General features: G+C 54.8%; 1 protein-coding gene across 3 annotated transcripts; it reads right to left on the bottom strand.

The window, feature by feature from the left end:
* Positions 1-685: 685 nt before the first annotated feature.
* Positions 686-21,736, bottom strand: LOC144945623 (fibulin-1-like). Of its 3 annotated transcripts, XM_078874156.1 has the most exons (15): positions 21,189-21,736; positions 19,524-19,632; positions 17,385-17,496; positions 15,688-15,928; positions 15,184-15,255; positions 13,883-13,984; positions 13,431-13,574; positions 10,544-10,675; positions 9,125-9,250; positions 7,526-7,645; positions 6,728-6,859; positions 5,717-5,840; positions 4,955-5,100; positions 4,109-4,243; positions 686-3,699 (listed from the first exon to the last, which is right to left on the bottom strand). In XM_078874156.1, exons 1-15 carry the CDS (start codon positions 21,253-21,255, stop codon positions 3,560-3,562), a joined length of 1,902 nt encoding a protein of 633 aa, XP_078730282.1. In that variant the 5' UTR covers positions 21,256-21,736; the 3' UTR covers positions 686-3,559. The 3 variants fall into 3 exon arrangements, with proteins under 3 accessions (XP_078730282.1, XP_078730283.1, XP_078730284.1); XM_078874157.1 differs by lacking the exon at positions 10,544-10,675; XM_078874158.1 differs by lacking the exons at positions 9,125-9,250; positions 10,544-10,675.
* Between the last annotated feature and the right edge of the window lie 961 nt (positions 21,737-22,697).

The raw sequence follows: 22,697 nt of genomic DNA, 5'->3' as shown, positions 1-22,697 counted from the left end.
ACTGCGTAAGGGCGCTTGCGGGCTGCGGCGGTCCAGACGCTGGGGCGGAGGGGGGGCAGTGGTTAATTGCACCGAGGGGGCCACGTTTCACCCCTTACACCAGGGCCCATTCTGACCGTGCAACGACAGCCGCGGTTCGCCACCGAGTGGCGCAGACGTCGCCGCGGCGTTTGTGCCAGGCTAGGTGCACGTTGAGGCCACGTGCAGCGTCGAAGGCTCCATGGCAGGAGGTCACGGGGACAGACCAGGATGTTATAATGGATTGACTGAGACACGCACCGCTACCCAAAATTACAGCTTCTCGGACAAAAAAAAAACATTGTCCCTGGTGGAAAACAAGGACCCATGGCTCCCTCCCCCCGAAATGAACAGCACTACCTCCGCTCTGGGGAGGAAAGCTGGGGAGGCATTCGCGTTCAAGTTAGAGAGGTCGCTGTGGCCATAACCGTCGATGTCTCTGCACATCACCATCGCTTCCTTCCTTCTGCCAGACGCGAACACGGCGGTCGCACTGTTGAGATCTCCTCGACTCTCATTTGTTGTCCATTCCCTCCCGCACCTCCCAATTAGCACGGCTGGCTACGTACGGTGAGAACTAAGTTCAACGCACGTATGTACGTCCCTCGTGGAGTTGTGTGCGTGTGCCCCCCCCCCCCCCCCCAGGGAGAACCCCCAGCGAAGACGGCCCCATGCCACAAGGGCCCGGGACTGGCAAGTCCGAGGCCATACTGCAAAGTCCACCCGACGCGTCGCGTGAGAACACTCGGTGTTGTGGACAACCCTGTCCACACAAGCAGCTGCAACGGTTCATAACTTATCATGCACTTTATATATGTATTGTTAATTGCAGTGTAAATTATACTGTGTTAGAATTACATGGATATATAGTTTTAGAATATGGTTCGGCTCCTTTGTCACTCTTCTATAGCTACTACCATGGTTACCGTTCCCATGGACTTCCCTCAAATGATTCCTCCAGCTGTGTTGAGAACTCGGTCTACCGGACCGTTTCACCCCATCCACCACCACACCACAGGGCACAGCACTCCTCCTTGACTGCCTTCTTTTCCCAAGTTCTTGTTCAATTCAAGGAACGTGTTGTTCGCCGGGTCGAAACTAGTCCAGAACTTTCCGTGTGTGGAACAGGTGCTGCTGAATTTATGATGATGCACTTTCCAGAAGGCCGTGTCCGCTGATGGGATGAGTACACAATTTGAAAGTTTTTTCTGTGGAGGCACAAATATGTGAGGGAGGCACATTTTCTCGCACCTCCGATTAGCACGTGTGGCTACGTACGGTGCGAAAGAAATTCGACATACAATGAGATGTGATCTCGCCTCTCCTCGCATGCAGGTCGTGGGTTCGATCCTGGACCCTGACGATGCCTGTTGTATATTTGGAGCCTGCTTGTTCTCTCTCTCCCCGTGGTGATCGCGTGGATTTATCTCCTAGTACCATCGGTTTTTCCCCCCGCCACGTTTGAAACAACACGCGTTTGAATTATTATGTTACTATTCGGCTATGACTGTACATTCCCACATGAGATGATATCAGTCACTACGGTGAACTATCATGCGTGGCCAGGTCGCCTCTAAAACGAGAGCTAACAGCTCAGTGGCCTTCAACTGGTCAAATAAAAAATGGTTTAGTTTAATTGTACCGTCCATCCGTTGCTGGGCAGTTGGCATTGGTGGGCCTTTGGGCCCGCGCTAGGCAACCGTGATCACAGAAAATGTGCTCGCGATGTACACGCTCTGCACCCTTTGACGCGCGGCGTATTTTGGAAATTCGGCGAAGTTTTTACGCGCCGGGCCGTTGTTATTTTGAAATCCGCCGTCGTCTCGCCCACAGCGAGCTGTCACAACAACGCCGTCGTCACTTGGCGCCCGAGATATTCACAAGTAGGGGGTGGGGGGGGGCCTCCGAGCGTGGCGTTTCTCCTTCCTTCCCCGGTTATGTATATTTTTTCGCCGCACGTCAACACGACCGGCAGCCTCTGCTGTCATCGCCGAAAACTGAGCAGCGGAAATTGTTACGGCCAAGCCTCAGCGGTAACAGTTCACACCCCGTCCCGGGCTGGCGCACAGGTATGGTCGGTGGCAGGAGGGGCGCGTAGGGGTGGAAGGGGAAAAGTTAAAGGATAGAGGCGCAGCCCTGAAACTGCACGCTTACGTCACCCGCCCACGGAAGGGCCTCTCGCAACCAGAGGGCAGCAACATCTGGATTCTACGGGGGTGTTACTGGCCTACTCTTCTTGGTTGGCAGCGATGTCTTGGAGTAGGCGTGAGAAGCCACGCTTCACCGCACCGCGCGTGGCCTGCCGGGCGACTGACCGCGGGCGAACCCGTTTATACCGTGGGCTCGACAGAGCAGGGTAAGGAAACTTGCCTATCGTACGCGGAGCAGTTCCGCGCAACGGAGGCGTATCGTCCTCTGACTAATGAATGTTTTGCACCCTCAAATATTTTCCACACTAGGCCACCGCCAATGTCCCGACTCCAACCATCGGTGTCATCCCCAGTCTCATTGAAGCCGACTCCTCGTGTTTGTTGTTCCCCCCCTGCAGCACCTCTGATTAGCACAGTTGGCTACGTGCGGTACGAGAGAAGTTCAACATACGTACATACACAACAAACGAATGTACATTTAAACGTCCAATTTAAAATCATTGTAGTTTTATGTCATCAGCTTTTCTGGTTCCGTTCCGATGACGTACATGTGCATCATCAAAACGAAACCGGAAGAAAAAATCAAATAACTTTATCGGTACCGAGGCTCCGACAAGGCCACGCGGGAGGGCCGTGTGGCACAGTTTGACGCCAACTATCATAGAGTTGCGGTTGTGTCGCTACACTTCTCTGCGGTGAGTACAATGTCTTTAAAAAAACAACGGCGCTACGCCTCTCTAAATAGAATCAACGCTGAGCCGCTTGCGTGCTCTAAGATTCAGCGGTAAACGGGACGCCCACCCGACAAACTTGCAGATGTCTTGGAAGGGGAAAGGGTTAATATCATCATCATCATCGCTGTCCCTCTGTTCGACGTTATCACGAAACGCCGTGGTACTCGAATTGTAAATGTGGGTTTACTCTCCAACACACCGGTGTGCCGAACTAGTAACCAATTGGCACGTTCTGTTAACGTGACAAACCTTACCAATTGCCTGTGCCCGGTGGTGGCAGGTTTCACGACACACTTATATTTACAATGATCTAACCAGAAAAAAACCTCTACAGTAAAACCTTGGATTGCGAGCGTAATTCGTTCCGGAAACGTGTTTGTAATCCAAAGGACTCGTATATGAAAGCGCTCGTACATCAGTTGTGATCACGTGACGCTCGGCAGACAAAGCGTATACACGCACTACTCGTATTGCAAGACCTCGTTCGTTTATCAAAGTAATATTTATTTTAAAAAATTTGCTCGTCTTGCAAAACACTCGCAGACCAAGTCGCTCGCAATCCAAGGTTTTTCTGTATTACGGATCATCATCACCATCGTCGAGGGGGAGGTGAGGCGGTGGGGCGGGGGGGGATGGCGATCGCCGCACCCCAGGACCTCAGAACCAGTAGGGGGAGAGGTAGACATGCGCGTAGACTACGTTGCGGTGCGACAGCGCCCTGCCCCGCTGGTAGTCCATCTCCAGGCGCAGCACGGTGGACACGGGCCCCGTCACGGAGCGCAGGAGCCGCACCTTGCCTGCGTCCGGGAGCCGAGCAACGAAATGGAGGGGTTACGGTCCGTTCTCATGACGCAAATTGGATGATAACGCGGTGCATGTATTTGGGAAGACATTTTTTTTTTATAACGCTGGATGACGACTGAGTGAACGGACCTATGTCCCGCGCGAATAGGAACGAGCGCGATTTGTGCGTCTGCCTCGGCGTAGCATCGCACAAGGCACTGGGATGCTGCTGGATACTTCGAGATGCTCCCCAGGCGCCTCGGGTCTTTGTTCGGCCTGCGTTACGCATCTCGTTATCGCGTCTCGTTATCGCGGACCTGCGCGCGCCTCTCCGCACTGCGCAATCGTGGGCTCGTTGCGGTGGGGGGGGTCGGCGAAAGCTCGCAAAGTGGGGGGGGGGGGGGGGGCACAGCGGCCGCTCACCCGTAGAGACGCCGTTCTCCTCCGTCTTGATGACGTCGAACAACCCCAGCTCGTTCCCCTCCGTGATGCGGAACGACACGTCCAGCCCCGTCGCCGTGGGGATGGCGGGGGACGCCACCCGCAGGTAAATCACACCTGGCGCAGGCACGGTGGGGTGGGGGGGGGCAAGATGGGGGGGGGGGGGGCGGGTGTTAGAGGGTGGCACGGTGTCGTCGAGCGCCCGTCGGGCAGAGCCGTCGGACCCCCGTCTTGGCGAGTCTTCCCGGAGAGCGTGAGGAGGACGAGAGGTCTCGCGGCCAAAGGCCCTCAGACCGGCACGCGGACCCTGGGACTCGCTGGGACTCGCTGAACGGGTCGCAGTCGCCCCCACGGATGCCCTGGGACTCATTGGTCCTGCCCCGGCTGCCATTGGGGCTCTCCGCTGTTGTTGGTGCTGGGCCCAAGTTGCCGAGCCCCGAGCTGTCCTGCGTTGTTGGCTCTCTCTCTCTCTCATCTCTCCCGTGTTTCCTTCACCCTCCCTGACTCACATGTTATCGCCATGTAGGGTTTCACACTAAAGGCGATGTCATTTTTTGCGTCTCGAGCAGAGGTCGCAAACGGGTTTTGATTCCTTACCCGTACCCGGCCGCACCAGGGTCGCAAACGGCTACCCGTACCCGTACCCGGTCGGGTACGGGTAGCCGGGTATCGGGTAGGGAACGGGTATCGGGTACCCGGTTGCGACCTCTGGTCTCGAGACATCGACTGCGAGCGTGCGCGGTCAAGTAGAGGGAAATCGTTTTCGTTTGTCATGCGAGAGAGATGGAGGGGGAGAGAGGGGGGGGAGAGCGAGCGCGGAGAGCGTGCCTTCTGGTGCCTGCAGGTCGGGGTAGGCCGGCAGCGAGATGAAGGTGAAGGAAATGGCGCTCACGGGGTCGGTCCAGCAGGCGCCGTCCGTCACGGCGCAGTCCAGCTTCAGGCAGCGGAGAGACTCGGTCTTGCGGGGGTCCGCCCTGCACGGCGAGACGGTCATTCGTGCCGACGGTCGACCCCTCACCCCCCCCCCCAACATCACAGTGGCTAGGAGATGTTAACTACCTCGCCTGGTACACAGGAGGTGGTGGGTTCGATCTCGACCCTGACACCTGCTGTATATTTCGAGTTTGCGTGTCTCTCACTATCATCATCATGGTGGCTAGGAGATGTTAACTACCTTGCCTGGTACACAGGAGGTGGTGGGTTCGATCTCGACCCTGACGCCTGCTATGTATTTGGAGTTTGTGTGTCTCTCCCTCTCTCACCATCATCACGGTGGCTAGGAGATGCTAACTACCTTGCCTGGTATACAGGAAGTCGTGGGTTCGATTCCGACCCTGATGCCTGCTGCTGTATATTTGGAGTTTGCGTGTCTCTCTCTCGTGGATTTTTCTCCGGGTCCTCCAGTTTTTCCGTCCACGTTTAGAATCAACGTCGCGCGTTTAGAGTGTTTGGCTGCTGCTATACATTTTCACAGGGATGGTGATAAACCACTTCGTTGAGCCATCATTTGTGGACAGATCGCTTCTGAAAAAGAACTACACAGCTCAGTTGAGTTGAGTTGCCACGTCACGGGGACGGGGGGGGGCCCACCTCTCGCCCATGTGCCGGTAGTTGGGGGGGCACCGGAAGGACAGGCAGCGGAATCCGCCCTGCACGTTGAAGCACGTCTCTGTGGCCGAGCAGTCGTGCCTGCGCGTGGCACACTCGTCGATGTCTGCTCGCCCACGGAGGGTCACGGCGGGGGGGGGGGGTGGCAAAAGAGGGTGAGGGTCAAGGGGGGGGGGCACGTTGGTCAGGGTCAACGAGCGTCGGTGGGGCGCGTCGCTGGCCGTGTTGAGGAGGACACACAACGCACGTGCCCACGCGCGCCACCCCCATAACCGACGTTAGTTGCCATGATTGCTGATCCGGATGCCCATCAGGTACGGCCACCCTGTGACGGGCATCATCGTCATCTGTTCCGCGAGGTTTTCCTTCGAAGCAGAGGCCGCCCATTGTGCAGCAATAACTTCAGGTCATCGTTGTTATCGGGTTACTCCCATCTGTCTGTACGTGCGTTGAACTTCTTTTGCACCGTACGTAGCCATCCGCGCTAATCGGGAGTGGTGGCGGAAGGACAACAAACTAAACACGAAACAAGAAATGCTCATCGCGGAGCAAGTCCCAGGTCTCGTCTCCTATTGGGCCGTCCATAAATGACGTCACGCGATTTAGGACGATTTTTGACCCCCCCCCCGTCACACGGCGTCACAAAAGTCAGACCCCCCCTCCCTCAAATATGACGTCACAAAGCTCTGCCCCCCCTGCCCAAAATAAAAAAAACATGCTTCAAATAACTTTAAACGATTGTCATTGTAGTGCGTATTTAATGTGGCGCTGCACTCTGATGTTGTAGGAAAAAACATTTATTAAAAGTCTAATTAAGTAGAACGTGTTGTCTATATTTACTTGTGACGTCACATTTCTCAAACCCCCCCCCCCCCTCGTGTCACACATCGTCACAAATGTCTGACCACCCCCCCCCCCCCTAGGTGCGTGACGTCATTTATGGACGGCCCCTTTGCCCTGGACACCGCTCCCCCCCCCCCCCCGTGTCCTCACCTTGGCAGCCGCGGCCTCCGTTGGCCACGGTGTAGCCCGGCTCGGGGCAGGTGCATTGGAAGCTGCCGATTGAGTTGAGGCAGCGGTGGGTGCACAAGTTCCCGCCGGAGAACAGCGTGCACTCGTCAATGTCTGCGCGGGGCGGGAGGGGGGCGGGGGGAGAGGTTACGGGGAGGGGGGGGGACAAGCGGAGAGGAACCGCGCTTCCACCACCGGGAGCCACGGGGCTCCGTGTCCCCAAGTCACCGGACAACGCCTGGCCCAGTTTGGACGTCGCTACCACGTGGTTGGTGGTCAGTGGTGGACTCAATGGAGGTGGAGGGGCGATGGGGGGGAGCGAACCCTCCCCCCCACCCTCTACACCCCGCCCCCACCCTTCCCCCCACCCTTCACCCCCTCCCCCCGTCCCCGTTCTGCGCCCTCTCCAGCGCCCAACCCCGGAGACAACCCACCAGCAATGGGGAGAGCAGACAATTGCAGGGCTGCACCTTTACCTTCTTGGCCATATCTCACAAACTATATGAAAAAACCCCCACATCACAAGCAGCGATAGCTCAGCGAAAGGGGCTTATCACCACGTGGAAATGTATAGCAGCAAAAGACTCTCAACGGTTGATGTTGATTTGTTAATGCGGAGGGGGAAAACCGGATGGACCCGGAGACAAATCCACGCGACCATGGGGAGAGAGACACCGCAAACTCCCAAATATACAGCAGGCGACAGTCGTAGAGTCTACGGCCCTGTCTCCCAGGTAGTGCAATCCGTGGGAGGGGTGGCGGTGGGGGTAGTCGCGTTACCTTCACATGCCCTGGGGTTGCTCTCGCTGGGACGGAATCCGCGGCGGCAGTAGCACTGGTACGAGCCGTACACGTTGGCACACTCCTGCGAGCATGGGTTGCCCTCGCACTCATTCACGTCTGCCACGCCACGGACACACGCCGCGGACGACACACGGCACGACATTTTAAAAAATTCGGTCGATTTTGTCGTCCGACGTAGGATCGCCGTTCAGTCGGCACGGGTTGCACGGGTTGCGCGCACTTGCAGGCATCCGTTGGTAGCTAGCGCCGTGCCAATCCGATCATTTACGCGATCGATTGCTCTTTCGGTTTTCCGGTTATATCATCGGTTCGGTTGATCGACCAACCGGGCGACGTGAAAATAGTTGGAAGAGGAAGAAAAAGAAAATTAAAGCCCGACTCAGTTTCGTTGCGAACGTGCGCCACGCGGGACGGGGAAGGTGACGGGCGCCACGTGGCGATTGTCATCAGCCGCCGTCACTCTGGACAGCGGCGGCTCGTAGGGCTCGGCAAACAGGCCGTGGAAACACAAAACCTAGCCGTGAGGGCTCCCCCGCGCTGGCTCGGCTCGGATGTGCCAGTGGAAAAAAAATGGTAAACGTAGCATCGGGCAGGCGGGCGGTGGCACGCTCCTGTGGCAGGGATCCCGTGGATCATTTCAGATTTGTGAAACACTCGAACCCGCTGAGCTGCAAAGTGGCCAAGAGGTGGCAGCGCAGCCAGCGGGTTCGTGAATACATATGTTTGAACCTTTCAAAGTTATCCCGTCTCTTTCGCCTGTTGGGTTTTCTACAGGCACCTCCAGTTTCCGAGAGTGGTGGCGCCCATCTCAGAGAGGACCAAAGACGCTTGACTCAGATGGCGAGGTCGCGTAGTAGCAGTAGGACATAATAATTAGAACGTTTAAAAGCACACGCCAACATTTCAAAAACGTGACGAAAGGAAAACCCACTTTTGACGGTGATGCACATGGGGCAGAGACTGAGAGCGCGTGCGTCGAAAAAAGACCGTGGAGTGGTCGTGGACATGATGCCCGAGATGGGGACAAGTGGAGAGAGAGAGAAGGGAGAAGCGACACATAGCCCACGTGCATGGAGAACTACTACGACTACTATGATACATATTTTTATTTCACCAGGTAATGCCCACTGAGCTGTACAGCTGTTTTCCCCAAGCGACCTGCCTATGACAAATGACAGCTCAACGAAGTGGCTTGTCACGTGGAAAAGCACAGCAGCCAAAGACTCTTAAACAGCACGTTGATTCTAAATTCGGAGGGTAGAACCGGAGGGACCCGGAGAAAAATCCACGTGACCACGGTGAGAGAGACGCAAACTCCAAATATACAGTAGGCGTCAGGGTCGGGATCGAACTAACGACCGGCTCCTGTATACCAGGCGAGGTAGTCAACATCTCCTAGCCACCGTAATGATGATGAGAGAGGGAGAGATGCGCAAACTCCAAATATACAGCAGCAGGCGTCAGGGTCGGACTCGAGCCCACGACCACCTGTATACCAGGCGAGGTAGTCAACATTTCCTAGCCACCGTGGTGCCATGCCGGTAGGAAAGGAAGGGAAGGCTGCGTTGTGTCCACCTTCACAACTCCTCCCATCGGCAGCCAATCGGAAACCCAGGCTGCAGGTGCAGTAGTAGGATCCTGGGGTGTTCTCACAGGTGTGCGCGCAGAGGCGTCCAGGGTACTGCCTGCACTCATTCACATCTTTACAGACAGGCGGACACAACGACCGTCATCGTGGAAGGGCACTTCAAGGCAGCTGTTGTGTACGTTGAACTTCACTCGCGCTGCACGTGGCCCAACGCGCCAATCGGAGCTGTTGTCGGCAACTCAATGAAAATTGTGCTCTTTAAAAAGCGGCGTCATTGCAGCGGGTGTGTGTCTTTATATTTTTTTTGACGGATCTCTGCGGAGCATAAAATACTGAGGTGTTGTTGCAATTCAATGAGATAATTGGAAGAACTGATGATGTGCAAAGCAGCCAGGGTTCTTCTGGTAACTGAGCTCAATGCAAGTCACTGGATTTCACCCCCATTCAATCTAGAGTCGGGGACCTTCTCCTTACTAAGGGCCGAAAATTACCCTTAAATACTCTTGGTTCGAAGCCACTAATCAACGCGCACGTGCGTGCCTTCGTGACATCTGTCACCGCGAGAGGACACGCAAAGTGACACTGTTGTTGTTGCCAGGTCGAAAACATTTCCCCTCTAAGCACCCGATTAGTGCGGCTCAGATGCTTGCAGCGGCGGGTACAAATGTTGTTTGTAAGGCGGCACAGTGTTCAATGGCAGGCGTCCGTGGAGTTGCAGGCTTGACACGAGGTTTATCCCGCAGCTGCTGATTGGTGGGCAGGGATAGCTGAGTAGCAGGCGGGGCTACTCGAGCAGTGGGCGGGGCTACCTGGGTAGTGGGCGGGGCTACCTGGGTAGTGGGCGGAGCTACCTGGGTAGTGGGCGGAGCTACCTGGGTAGTGGGCGGGGCTACCTGGGTCGTGGGCGGGGCTATCTGGATAGCGGGCGGGGCTACCTGGATAGTGGGCGGGGCTACCTGGGTAGTGAGCGTGGCTACCTGGGTAGTGGGCGGAGCTACCTGTGTAATGGGCGGGGCTACCTGGGTAGTGGGCGGGGCTGCCCTAGTTGTGGGCGGAGGCTAACAGGGTAGTGGGTGGGGCTACCCGAGTATTGGGCGGGGTTGGCAGAGTAGTGGGTGGGGCCTATGAACGGTTAGGCGGCGGGGGGGGGTCAATGTCAGAGTCAGAGGTCAACCGCCGTGTGGGTGGGGGGGGTAGTGACTGAGTGGGTGTGTCTATGTAAAAGTGGGTGGTGCCGATGGAGGCACAGGGGCTGACAGCTCACCGGTAACTGTGGCTGTGCATCTCAGCACGGTTCCATTGGCAAGAAGAAAAAGAGAATAAGAAAGCGACGGTGGATGAGAGGGAGCGGGGGAGGGGGGCTGGGAATCGGCGGTGCATTGAGGGGGGGGGGGGGGGAGCCTCACCGACGCACAGCCCGCCGATGCCTTCGTAGGCGAACCCCGGCAAACAGTCGCAGCGGAAGCCGCCGGCCGTGTTAATGCAGAGGCGCGAGAGGCCGCACGGGCGGGGAGCCCCCCCCGAGCACTCATCCACGTCTGCACACCAAGCCAAGCCGAGCCAGACACCGCAGCCTCAGCGCACGGAGCGACGGGGGGCGGGGGGAGCTAACGGGAGGCGAGCCAAGCGCAAGCAACGGCGAAGCTATACTATTAGCATTGCTTCCCTTTATTAATGCTACCCCTATCCCCTCCCTTTGATGCTGCTAATCCTGCATAATGCACGGGCATAATATGACTTTGAAACCCCCCGCCCACCTCCTACGTATTTCACAAGTAGTACTAATCCCATATCTGCATTTCCCATAAATATGCTAAATTCCTCTTGATATGAAAATTATTTTGTCAAGGCGCTCTTCCCCCTCAAACCCAGCTTAAATATACGCTCCAAGCCTGGGGTGTTTCATTCAGACGCTGTCTTCCCGACAGACCTGTTCTTCACCTGAGGACGGCTGCTTGCGTTGTGGCAGAAACGTCGTGAGAATTATTTTATTATGTTTTATTTTTATTACTTTATTATTTCCCTTCTACGTGACTTTACCGAAAGAACCAAGAAGATGAAGCTACCGGAGTTGAGGGGATACGCCTGCGACGGCCGAGTGTAATGAGAATATCGCTCAAACTTTACTGCCGGGGGGCGCCGAATTGGTGGGAACGACGCGGAGCGGTGGCCGGCACGGTTGCGCCAAATCTTCGGCGACGGTGCCGCGGCAGCGGGGAGGCGGGCGCGAGGTTTCGGCAACCTCGGTTCCGGGTGGGAGCACGTCCCACGGCAGTGTCACCTGCGTGGATCTGCGTGTCGAGGGCCTACGACGCCGGCTGCCATGTGGGCGATGCGCTGCCGTGGCACGTTTGGCGCTGGCCCTCGTGCCGTGAATTAAATGGGGGGCCGCCACCTCTCCGGAGGTGCATACGGATGCATGAACTTCTTTCGCACCGTACGTAGCCAACCGTGCTAATCGGAGGTGCCGGGGCAAAGGACAACAAACTAAACGCAAAAAGCAGTTCGAAATGAATTCGATTTCACTCTAAATGATTTAAAAGTGCATAGCTCCAGCGGCTTTCTAATATCGGAAAGAGCGGAAGCACATCTGAAAGCGCACAATGCGCTGACCATCTTTTGCTCAATGGGCAGCTGCTGCTGCGAGGATGACCGGAGTTCGCGTGATGGTTTATGTTCCTTGACGAGATCAGCAATACGGCAATACCAAGCATAAGAAGAAGACAACCCTATATCCGACAACCTGTTTTTAAAAAAAGAAAAAAATGTCCAAAAAATGTTTTGGACGATTTCAGATATTTTTTTCCGAATTTCGGATAATTTATGTGAAATGGTTACTTGTCTACACGCTAGCGTAAGTGACGTCGGATTGTTGCGGTTGTTGTATTCTGTGAGAGAATCAATGTTCGTCTTTTGAGTCGTATCTACGCGTCACATTCAGGGAGTCCCTCTCCGACAGAAGCAGATTGGGACACATACCAAGAAACTAAACTAAAAACTAAATACTGTTTATTTTATTTTACCAGGTAAGGCCCACTGAGCTACATAGCTCTTTGTCAGAAGCGACTTGGCTATCACAGATGATAGCTCAACGAAGTGGCTGATCGTCGCATGGAAATTTAGAGCAGCAGCCGAATATCCATAACAGAGTTTTTATGGGTGAGATCGCGTGAATAAACCCGCCACCACCCGACACAGCCAATTAGTAAGGTTAGTCACGTCAACAAAACTTGCCAATTCGTTACTGGTACAGCACACCCGTGTGTTGGAGAGCAAACCCACAACATTCACAATTGTAAATGTTGTGGATTTGGTGGCGGGTTTAACGACGCATTAACAGTTACGCGATCGAACCCAAAAACCTCTATTGTGGATAATATTGGTCGCAAAAGCCTACCACGTGTTCAACTGAGCAGCCTAATACTCTAAAGAGAGGGGAAGGACGACCCAGAAATGTCACGTGTTTTAAACGTGGCCCGACATTCATCACAAACGAGAAAAACAAAACCGTTCACGCGATCTTCCCTGGTCAATGTCTTTGTTGGTGACAACTCGTTTGTTGTTGTTTGTGATTCTTGTTTTTAACTTTGCTTGGTAGTAGTAGGAGGTTTTCATCTGCTTGGTCGTGGCTGCATTTGGGATTTGGTTCCTTCTATATAATTAATGTATGGCGTTGTGGGATGCTATTAGCATGATTGACGCGAAATAAAATAAAACATCTTATTACATTTTAACAATATCCCACTTTTCAGGGTCTCATAAGAAAACGTTGGTGTAAGGGGGGGGGGGATAATCGCCCCCATTGCACCCCCCCCCCATCCCTGCTCCCCCCTCCCTTGGATCCACCACAACACTTTGGCAAGGGCCGGAGAGCGCCGCTACTGCCGCTGAAAATCAGTGGAGAGCAAGAGGAGGAGCCGTCGCTGAGCGAGAAGCGGAGGTGGCGCGGAGAGGGGACAGCCAGCCCGGGGAACGGACAGCCAGCCCAGGGAATGGACAGCCAGCCCAGGGAATGGACAGCCAGCCCGGGGAACGGACAGCCAGCCCGGGAATGAGGGAGCGAGAGAGACGGGAAGAGGCCACCGTGGGCAAGGGCGCTAGCGGCGCCGGAGCTCTGCGTTTGTGGGAGGAGCGGTCCTCTGCGAGTGTGTGTGTGAGCGGTGTTCTGTGTGTGTGTGTGTGAGCGGTGTTCTGTGTGTGTGAGCATCACTCTGTGTGTGTGTGTGAGCGGTGCTCTGCGCGTGTGTGAGGAGCGGCGCTGTCTGTCGGTGGTGGTGGTGCGGCGGTCGCTACCGAGGCACTGGGAGCCGTCGGGGCTGGCGCGGAATCCCCGCCCGCAAGTGGCGCTGTCCTGCTGGCAGGCGAAGGAGCCCAGCGTGTTCACGCAGCGGTGGTCCTGCGGGCACGGCGCTGGCACCGCCGCACACTCGTTCACATCTGCGGAGGAGCACAAGGCGGTGGGAGACGGAATAATTATATTGTTTATATTTTACAATCGCTTCGTCTTCTTGGCTCTTTCGGTAAAGTCACATAGAAGGAAATAATAAAATAATAAAAATTAAATACAATTCTCACGACGTTTCGGCCACAACGCAAGCAGCCGTCCTCAGGTGAAGAACAGGTCTGTCGGAAAGACAGCGTCTGAATGAACACCACCAAGCTTGGCAGGGTATATTTAAGCTGGGTTAGGGGGGGAAGGGCGCCTTGACAAAGGAATTTGAATATCAACAGAGGACGTCACCGACCCGCGCAGGCCCTGGCGTCGGCCTGCAGCTGGAACCCCGGGAGGCACGAGCAGACGGCCGCCCCGCGCACGTCCTCGCACTTGTGGTCGCAGCGGGCGGACCCTGCGACGACCACACGGCAGAGACACCGAAAGCGCCCCGGTGTTGCAGCAGCAATACCGCGATTAGCCCCCCCCCCCCCGCCCACCTCCGCCGTCCCTCCGTCTCGTCGTTTCGCAAACACGCCGTCGCTCTCTTACTAACGCCGCCGCCCGATTTGCGTCGCCTCAACCAAGCACCTCCCCCCCCCCCTTCACGCGCTCACGTCGCTGACAGCATCGTCCGTCATTTCCCGTTATCCATCGCCTCTCGGCCTTCGTCAATACCAACCCACTACTACTGTAGTGGTATAGCGCTGGCTGCTGGCGGAAAAGGGTAACTGCGTTGTACGGCAGTACTCGCGTCAGCAGACCACGATAGACACGAGAGGGGGACATCTATCGGAAAGGTCACAAAAGGAGCCCATCGGGAAGCCCTGGGAACCCGCTAGTAGGTTCCAGAAGGGGGGCGTGGCCAGGGAAGAGCGAGGCCACGCTGGGAGTATAAGAGGGGGCCCTGGGCGGGAGCTCGGGGCTGTTGCTGGAAGTGGGATCCCTGTCGTGCCGCTCAAGATCATCGTCTTCACCATCTCGTCGTCATCACCTCATCATCGTCTCCGTCTTCACCATCCCGGGGCGCTGCTAGTCAGACAGCCTACCAAGTGTCCTAACTAAGTAGTGCCGTCGACAATAGTGTGTACCCACGTAGGGTGTGTGGGTGTTATCCCGATGGTGCTTGTTAAATAAAAGAAGTGCCTCCAGTTATTACTGTCTCCGGTCTGCGTCACTATACTTCTACTAACCCTGTAAATCGCTTCGCTTTGTTACGTCGTTTCGATATTCGTCGTCGCGCTTTTCAGGAATGCATCCTCCGATGTAAACAGCGGTGTGACTACAAAACGTGGCGATGCGGTGGAGAGTTCCGTGTAGCACAGCAAAGTCCATTGTTGTACAAAGCTGCGCTTTCTATGTGCCCCCAATCCGAGGTGGGTCTAAAATTTTTCCCAATTTTGGGCTGCGGCACCTCCCATTGCCCCCCCCCCCGCCACCCCCACCCCTTGGATCCACCGCTACTCCAACGTCTGTGCTCCTGCACTGTCTTGGCGTGGTGGAGTACAAGGTTTGTCACGTAAACTGAACGTAGCCCAATTAGTTATGAGTTCAGCACTAACTGGTTGTGTGTTGGTTGGCTTGTTTGGTTTTAGCTGCTGCCCCATCACAAACCTTTGCATGGATCCAAGGGCAGCCGCACGACATCCCCCGAGCGGCTTTCCTGCTCCACTCTGCGTCCGTTCCCTTTCGCCAGAGGGACACAAATCCGGGGAGATCACGAAACCACACGGATCAGCGAATGGCGTCACTTGGCTTTTCCCGCCAAAAAGTAGCGTGTCACGTGGCCGTTTTGGTGATGCCACTTTTGTGAGCGTCAAGATGCGTTCAACTATGACATGCTTGATGATGACAAAACCAATCAATGAAAAACTAAATAGTTTTTTTATTGTCCTCAAAAGTAAAAACACTCACTAATTTCTAGATTTATTTTTGCTTTAATTTGAGGCTCAGCACCTCCGAATAGCATGGTTGGCTACGTACGGTGCGAAAGAAGTTCAACACATTTAAGTTTTTACTGGATAGTTGCTCGCAGTAAAAAAGCGTCGCCAGTGGCAACCGCCAGCAACGAATGCACCTCCTCGCGTAACCACCGCCTTTCACGCGTCTCTGCTGGACCTTGCAGGGGGGCGGCAGTCCGCAGCGCGGTGAGCCCCGGCGATGGGGCCCTGGTTGGCACGGCGACGCGGCTCCCACCCTCCACGGTCGGTTCGTCGAACCGCACGGGGAGCAGGCGGTCCCCACCACGGCAGCACGCCTCGAACGCCTGCCCGCACAGCGAGCCCAGGCCGGGCAGGGCCGCGCAAGCCAGGCCCAGGCTTTGGGCCTGCTTGCCCAGGCGGCAGCAGCTGCAGCAGGACTGGCGGGATTCCGGGGCGGGGGGCGGGTAAACGGGGAAGGAGAAGTAAGAGTGTGAAAGAAGAAACGCAAATGCCGATACAGTGGTCCCTCGCAGAGGTCGCAACCGGGTACCCGATACCCGTACCCTACCCAATATCCGGCTACCCGTACCCGTACGGGTACGGGTAGCCGTTTGCGACCCTGGTGCGGCCGGGTACGGGTACGGGTAGGCCGTGAGTCACTGGTGAGTAACTGTTTGTCACTCATTTCGGGTAGGGTACGGGTAGGGAACGGGTACGGGTACCCATTTGCGACCCTGGTGCAGCCGGGTACGGGTAAGGAATCAAAACCCGTTTGCGACCTCTGGTCCCTCGGTTTACGATGCCATCGTTTAACGATGTTTCGATTAATGATCCCCCTACCCATAGGGTCCCATTGTTTCGATTAACGATACATTTTCGATTAACGATATGTTTACGGTATCACGTGGCCGCCAATTTCGGCCAATCGGACCTCTCCTAAGTGGACTCGGCAGACCTCAGCCAATCAGCGAAGCCCTTTTGGAAGTAGACTCTCCTTCCAAGAATAAATTACCTCCCACTGCAACTTTTACATCAACCCCTTACACCTAAGGTAATATTTTTTTAATGTTATGCTCTATTAAACTTGTAATGCTCTATTCGTTATTTATCCATGTTTCTATTCATAGGAATGCTTAAAAATGTTCTTACGACGTTAATTTATAGAAAAAGTTGCGTTTCTAAATATTATAAACGATGTTTTTAGGGTCAAAAAGGTCAACTTCCGATCGTCTTGGAACACATTAAGCCTTTATTGTGTATTTCCAATATTCCATTCACGACAATTGACGATGGTTTTCGTGGCACCAATTAACACGGCTGCTGGGCCATTTGCTCAGACGAAACTGCCTCTTCCCCCGGTAAATAAAGTCGATGAACGGATGCCAAATTGTGACACGTTTCATTGCCAAAGGCGGATAAAGTTTATCCGGTCGGCTAATCAGAGGCGGGTCAGCCACGGGGGCCAATGGCACCACCACCACACTGGGAGAGGACGAGCCGCTGCTGAGGTTCGACAAGGACATGGGAGATGCATTCATCTTTCCATCCCTATCTAACTCCATCCCTATCTCATTGCGTATCTGTCTCACTGTGTCTCTCTGTCGCCGTGTCTCTGTCTCGCTGTGTCTCTGTCTCGCTGCGTCTCGCTGCGTCTCTGCCTTTCTCTTTCTCGCTGTCTCCCTGTCTCGTTGTGTCTCTGCCTCTCTGTGTCTCTGTCTCCCTGTCTCGCCGTGTCTCTGTCTCGCCGTGTCTCTGTCTCGCTGTGTCTCGCTGCGTCTCTGCCTCTCTCTCTCTTGCTGTCTCCCTGTCTCGCTGTGTCTCTGCCTCTCTGTGTCTCTGTCTCCCTGTCTCGCCGTGTCTCTGTAGTCTCTCCGCCAGGACGTGGGCTCCCACCTGGCAGCCTTCGCTGGCGTTGCACGTCTCGCCGCCGCGTGTCGCCAGCTCCATCCCGAGCTCGCACGCCGCTCTCCGCACAGAGGCCAGGCAGCACAGCAACGTCGTGACGCTAAGCGGCCCAAAACAAGACAGAGATGAAATTCAATTAAACTTTTTAAAAAATGATTTGACCAGGCAAGGCCCACTGAGTTGTGTAGCTCTTAAATTTCCATTTAAAGCTTTCGTGACTGCAGGGATTAATCTTCTTGGTTCTTTCGGTAAAATCACGTAGAATAAAACATAATCATGTTTTATTTTTATTATTTTATTACTTCCCTTCTACGTGACTTTACCGAAAGAATTAAGAAGATGTGTAGCTCTTTTTCAGAAGCGACCTGACCATCGCAAATGACAGCCCAACGAAGCGGGCTTATCGCGTGGAAAATGTACCGCAGGAATCAACGAGTGAAGTTCGTGGCAGTGGTAGCGATGGCAGAGTTGATAACGAGGCGACTGGCCGCTGATGAGTGAGCGAGTGACAGGAGAGAATCAGCGACTGCTCGGTCATCAATCACCTCGACTGCTCGAAGAATTAGGAAAATCCCCCCCCCCAAGTCCCCAAACAATTTTTTTTGCAAAACCCTCACCCATATAAGGCAGCCTCCGGCGTGCCGAGCGATGTGGGTCTGTGCCAAAAAGCCGGGGGGATGTTTTGGACGATTCCAGCTAAAATGTGGGGTGCATTTAGGGACTGGAATGGAGATGGGGCGCTCGCTGATCGGAACGCTCTCCCACACCCGTTCCCGCGCGGGCTTGTAAGGAGCTCAGGAGTAAGTATCGGGCGGATTTGTTTTTTTTTCTTGGTTCTTTCGGTAAAGTCACGTAGAAGGGAAGTAATAAAATAATAAAAATAAAACAATAAAATAATTCTCACGACGTTTCGGCCACAACGCAAGCAGCCGTCCTCCGGTGAATACCAGGTCTGTCGGGGAGACAGCGTCTGAATGGCGGATGTCTGCGTGATGCGTGCGTCTGGGTTTGTATTCAGGTATTCTTTGTTTTGGTCGTAAGACCGTTCAAGTTCAAAGCTGGCGGTGAAGACGAGACGGCTTCGTGCGCAACGCAAGACGTCTTGCACGTGCTGCACGACGCTGCCTACAAACCACGGCAACTGCAGCAGGCGCGTCCATCAAAGCTGTGCCAATGAAGGCTTCCAAATTTTGTTCGACACATCGGGAGCGAGTGGCGCAGTTGCTAGAAGCACTCCGCTACGAAGCCCGGCGGCCTGAGTTCGATCGTTGTTTTTGATTATTGATTGCTGTGAAATAAAATATTTTACATCAGTTATGATGTTGGATTGCCACGGTTGTCTGACACTTGCCACTTCTCCCAAACCCTGGGGTCAAATATAAGTGCCGTGGAGGCGCGATGTTAACTGCCTCGCCTGGTATACAGGAGGGCGTGGGTTCGATCCCGACCCTGATGCCTGTGTATTTGGGGTTTGCGTGTCTCTCTTCCCATGGTCGCGTGAAATTGTCTCGAGGTCCTCCGGTTTTCTCCCTTCAATTTTATAATCGACGTGCGTTTAGAGTATTTGGCTGCTATACATTTCCACGTGATGATAAGCCACTTTGTTGAGCTATCATTTGTGATGGGCAGGTCGCATCTGAAAAAGAGCTACATAGCTCAGTGGGCCTTACCTGGTAAAAATAGAAGTTACAAAAAGTGTCTTCGGGCACCTTGGCAACCATTACTTTGCTCATGAGATTACATCTGTGTTATTTATTTTGCTTGTTTATCCAGGAAAGCTTCCCAATCGACCCATTTTGCGTTGTAACATTTAAAACGTGGCAAATCTTTTACCGCAATGCCGGCACGCAAATTTTGGCCGTCATACCGGCACGCAGATTTTTTTGACCCGCCCCTGCGAATGAACGACGTCACGGCACCGTTGACGTGCACAGGGAAGCGGGCAGCCGCGGCATTAACCAGGGCGGCCGCCGCCAGATTCGAACCGCCAAAATCTCCGCGGAAAAGCGGCCAACGTCACCAACCCCCCCCGACCGCGGGGGATCGAGACTCGGCGAATCTCTGCCGGGACAAATCACGGCTCGATGAAGGCACCTGGGGGGGACGGGGGGGGGGGTGGAGATTTACCTGCACGGGTCGTCCTCAGCACCCGCGGTTCTTCTCGCGTCCTGCGAGCATTGCCCCTGGCCAGCCGCGCGCATTCTCCCCGAGGCGCAACACGAGCTCAGATCCTGCCCTGCAGACCCCGGTCGAGCAAAGCGTCCGGCCCGTCAGTCGCATGCCCTCCGAATCAACTATCCGCCCAACGGCTTTTTGTTTTAACACTCAACAACTATAGCTTGCTCATCCTCAGACTATGAATGCTCTGATGCGTGCATTGTCTGTTATATTTCGATTTAAAGCTTTCGTGACTGCAGGGATTCATCTTCTTGGTTCTTTCGGTAAAGTCACGTAGAAGGGAAATAAAAAAACATAATTACATTCTCACGACGTTTCGGCCACAACGCAAGCAGCCGTCCTCAGGTGAAGACAGAGCGGTCTGAAAGAAGCGCTGTCTGAAAGACCCAGCTTAAAATACGCTGCCAAGCTTAGCAGTGTTCATTGGAGCGCTGTCTTTCAGACAGCTCTCTGTCTTCACCTGTCTGTGTTCTGTTCGCCTTTTGAAGTGCTCTGGTCTGACACTGGTTAGACAAGGCCACAGAGACAGCTGTCTCTGGTGTAGGCCAATCAGTTTCAAAGGCGATGTTTATATTATCGGAGCGTGTTTTGTTTGGATGTTCACCACAAGTACGTGTGGTTAATGCTGACTTTATTTCTTGAAAATGGTATCAAATTTGGTGTTCAACAGCTTAACTGTTTTATTGCCAGAAAGAGTAAAACCCTTTATAGATCCCCCGTGTAGCCTGTAACAGACTGTCGGGGCAAGTGCTGTTAGCGAGCACCTATGAACGCCGGCACGGCACACGAGGGGGTGGGTGGCCAACACCACACCCGGCCGCCTTTGTCTCCCTAGTGGCGATGTTTTTTTACACATAGCACTGATACTCATTTGAGGCTGAGTTGACCTGGTGGAGGCTCAGGACCGGTTCAGATAATCGTCACCGGTGTTGGCAGTGAGTGGGAGTCGAACTGGTTCGTAGCGCAGCGCGCTAACCGCTACACCACCGCTCCCCACAATGTACACGCACACGATCTCACTATAAGGTTGAATCAGCGCTCCATACATCATCTCAAACTGCACACACGGCTTGTATACTGGACGTGGTGTGCCGAGTTCAGAAATATTTTCCGGTCTCCGAGCCGGATCTATGTGTTTTATGAAGGTGTTTTGGGTTTACCGTAATCGCGTGAATATAAATGCGTCGTGAAACCCGCCACCACCCAACGCGGCCAATCAGTCAGGTTTGTCACGTCAACAAAACGTGGCAATTCGTTACGAGCACCACATTTACAAGTCGAGTACGACGTTTCGCCAGTAATTACAACTACAATCATCAGGCGAGAGCCAGATCTGTATGGCGGGTTTCCCGACACATTTATATTTACGCGATCTAACTCACAAAAAACCTCGCGGATGATATTCGGTCGCGAAAGCGACCCACCACTACGTGTTAAAGTAAACACCTGCTACGGTTATTCTGGACTATGGCGCGCCAATTCGTTACCACTCCGGCACGGAATCCCACGCGGCTAAACGGATCTACATCAATCGCGACGTGTCTCGCCGTGGGACAGAGAGCCCGTGGGTCGCGCACACTCCGTGGGCAGTTGTCGACTGGGAAGCGGCGGCACCTGCGGTGAAGGTAAGAAGCGAGCAGGAGCCGTACAAGACGAACATCCACGCGGTGCGAGGTCCCATCGCGAGGCAGGCGAGTCTCCGTCTCCTTGTCCCCGTGTCTCCCTGTCCCCGTGTCTCCCTGTCTCCCTGTCCCCGTGTCTCCCTGTCCCCGTGTCTCCTTGTCCCCGTGTCTCCCTGTCCCCGTGTCTCCTTGTCCCCGTGTCTCCCTGTCCCCGTGTCTCCCTGTCCCCGTGTCTCCCTGTCCCCGTGTCTCCCTGTCCCCGTGTCTCCCTGTCCCTCGCGTCTCAGTGTCTCTCTGTCCCCGTGTCTCCCTGTCACCCTGTCTCTCTGTCCCTGTGTCTCCCGGTCCCGTGTCTCCCTGTCCCCCTGTCTCCCTGTCCCCGCGTCTCCCTGTCCCCGTGTCTTCCCGAGTGGGAGGCAGCGCGCCCAGACGATGTCACTGCTTCGTGCAGGCAGCGAGGGAGCTGGGAGGAGATGAGCAGCGGCTCAGGAGGAGAGCAAAGAGGAGAGTGGGGGCGGGGAGGATCGGGAGTGAGGATGATTCGAGAGAGAAGAGGGAGGGGAAAGAGAGAGGAGGAGGAGAGAGCACGTGGAGGAGGGAAGAAGAAGGGTGGAGATGGGGGAGGAAGAGAGGGAGACGGGCAAGCGAGCGAAGAGAGGGGAGATGAGGAAGGAATTGGAAGAGAGAGGAGAATAGGGAGGAGAAGACGTTAGAAGAGGCCAGGGAGGCTGGGGAAAGATTGGAGGAGGAATAAGAGGTGATGATGATGATGATGGAGGTGGTGGTGGAGGAGCAAGGAAGGCGGAGAGAATAATGACCTGGCAGAGAGGGTGAGAGCAGAGAGGGAGGAGTGAGAGGAGATGGAAGAGAGAGGAGGGCGAGGGCGCACGGAGCTGGATCGTAGTAAACGCGGCGCCGTTTATTATTCTTAACAATTCCTCCGCCGTTTTGGAAAGGACGGCTGGTATTTTTCGAACGAAAAAAACCCCACCACCACCACCACAAAGTAATGACAGACACACACACACCACACACAGACCACCACACACACCACACACAGACCACCACACACAATGCGGAGTGTGTCGATTGTGATCATGATATTGTGCACGGCACACACACACAGCGGCGAGCGAAGTCAAAAACACGTTTCATCGCGGAGTAAAAAACACTCGGGATTTTACCTTCGGGAATTTAACCAGACCGCACTTGTTTTTGAATAAAGTATCTTCTTAGTGGTGCGTGTGTGTGTGGGGAGCGGTAGTGCAACGATTAGCACGCTGAGCTACTAACCCGGCAAACCCCGAGTTCAATTCCCACTCATGGCCAAACACCGGTGACGATTAATTGAAAAAGGTCCTGGGCATCCCCTAGGCCGACTCAGCCTCAAATGAGTACCCGGTGCGGTGTGTAAACATCGCCACTGGGGAGACAAAGGCGGCCGGGCGTGGTGTTGGCCACCCACCCCCTCGTGGACCGTGCCGGCCTTCACAGGTGCTCA

The sequence above is a fragment of the Lampetra fluviatilis genome, chromosome 38 (genome assembly GCF_964198595.1).
Source record: "Lampetra fluviatilis chromosome 38, kcLamFluv1.1, whole genome shotgun sequence".
In the NCBI taxonomy this organism is placed as follows: domain Eukaryota; kingdom Metazoa; phylum Chordata; class Hyperoartia; order Petromyzontiformes; family Petromyzontidae; genus Lampetra; species Lampetra fluviatilis.
This window is presented reverse-complemented; position numbering and strand designations above follow the sequence as displayed.

What these genes read in the sequence shown, in the direction of transcription:
- LOC144945623 (XM_078874156.1), bottom strand. Translation starts at nt 21,255, where the DNA reads ATGGGACCTCGCACCGCGTGGATGTTCGTCTTGTACGGCTCCTGCTCG. An exon ending in GCTTCTTACCTTCACCGCAG is followed by an intron (nt 19,633 to 21,188) that starts GTGCCGCCGCTT and finishes CGGGGTCTGCAG; the next exon opens with GGCAGGATCTGAGCTCGTGT. An exon ending in GGAGAACGGCGTCTCTACGG is followed by an intron (nt 3,700 to 4,108) that starts GTGAGCGGCCGC and finishes TCCCGGACGCAG; the next exon opens with GCAAGGTGCGGCTCCTGCGC.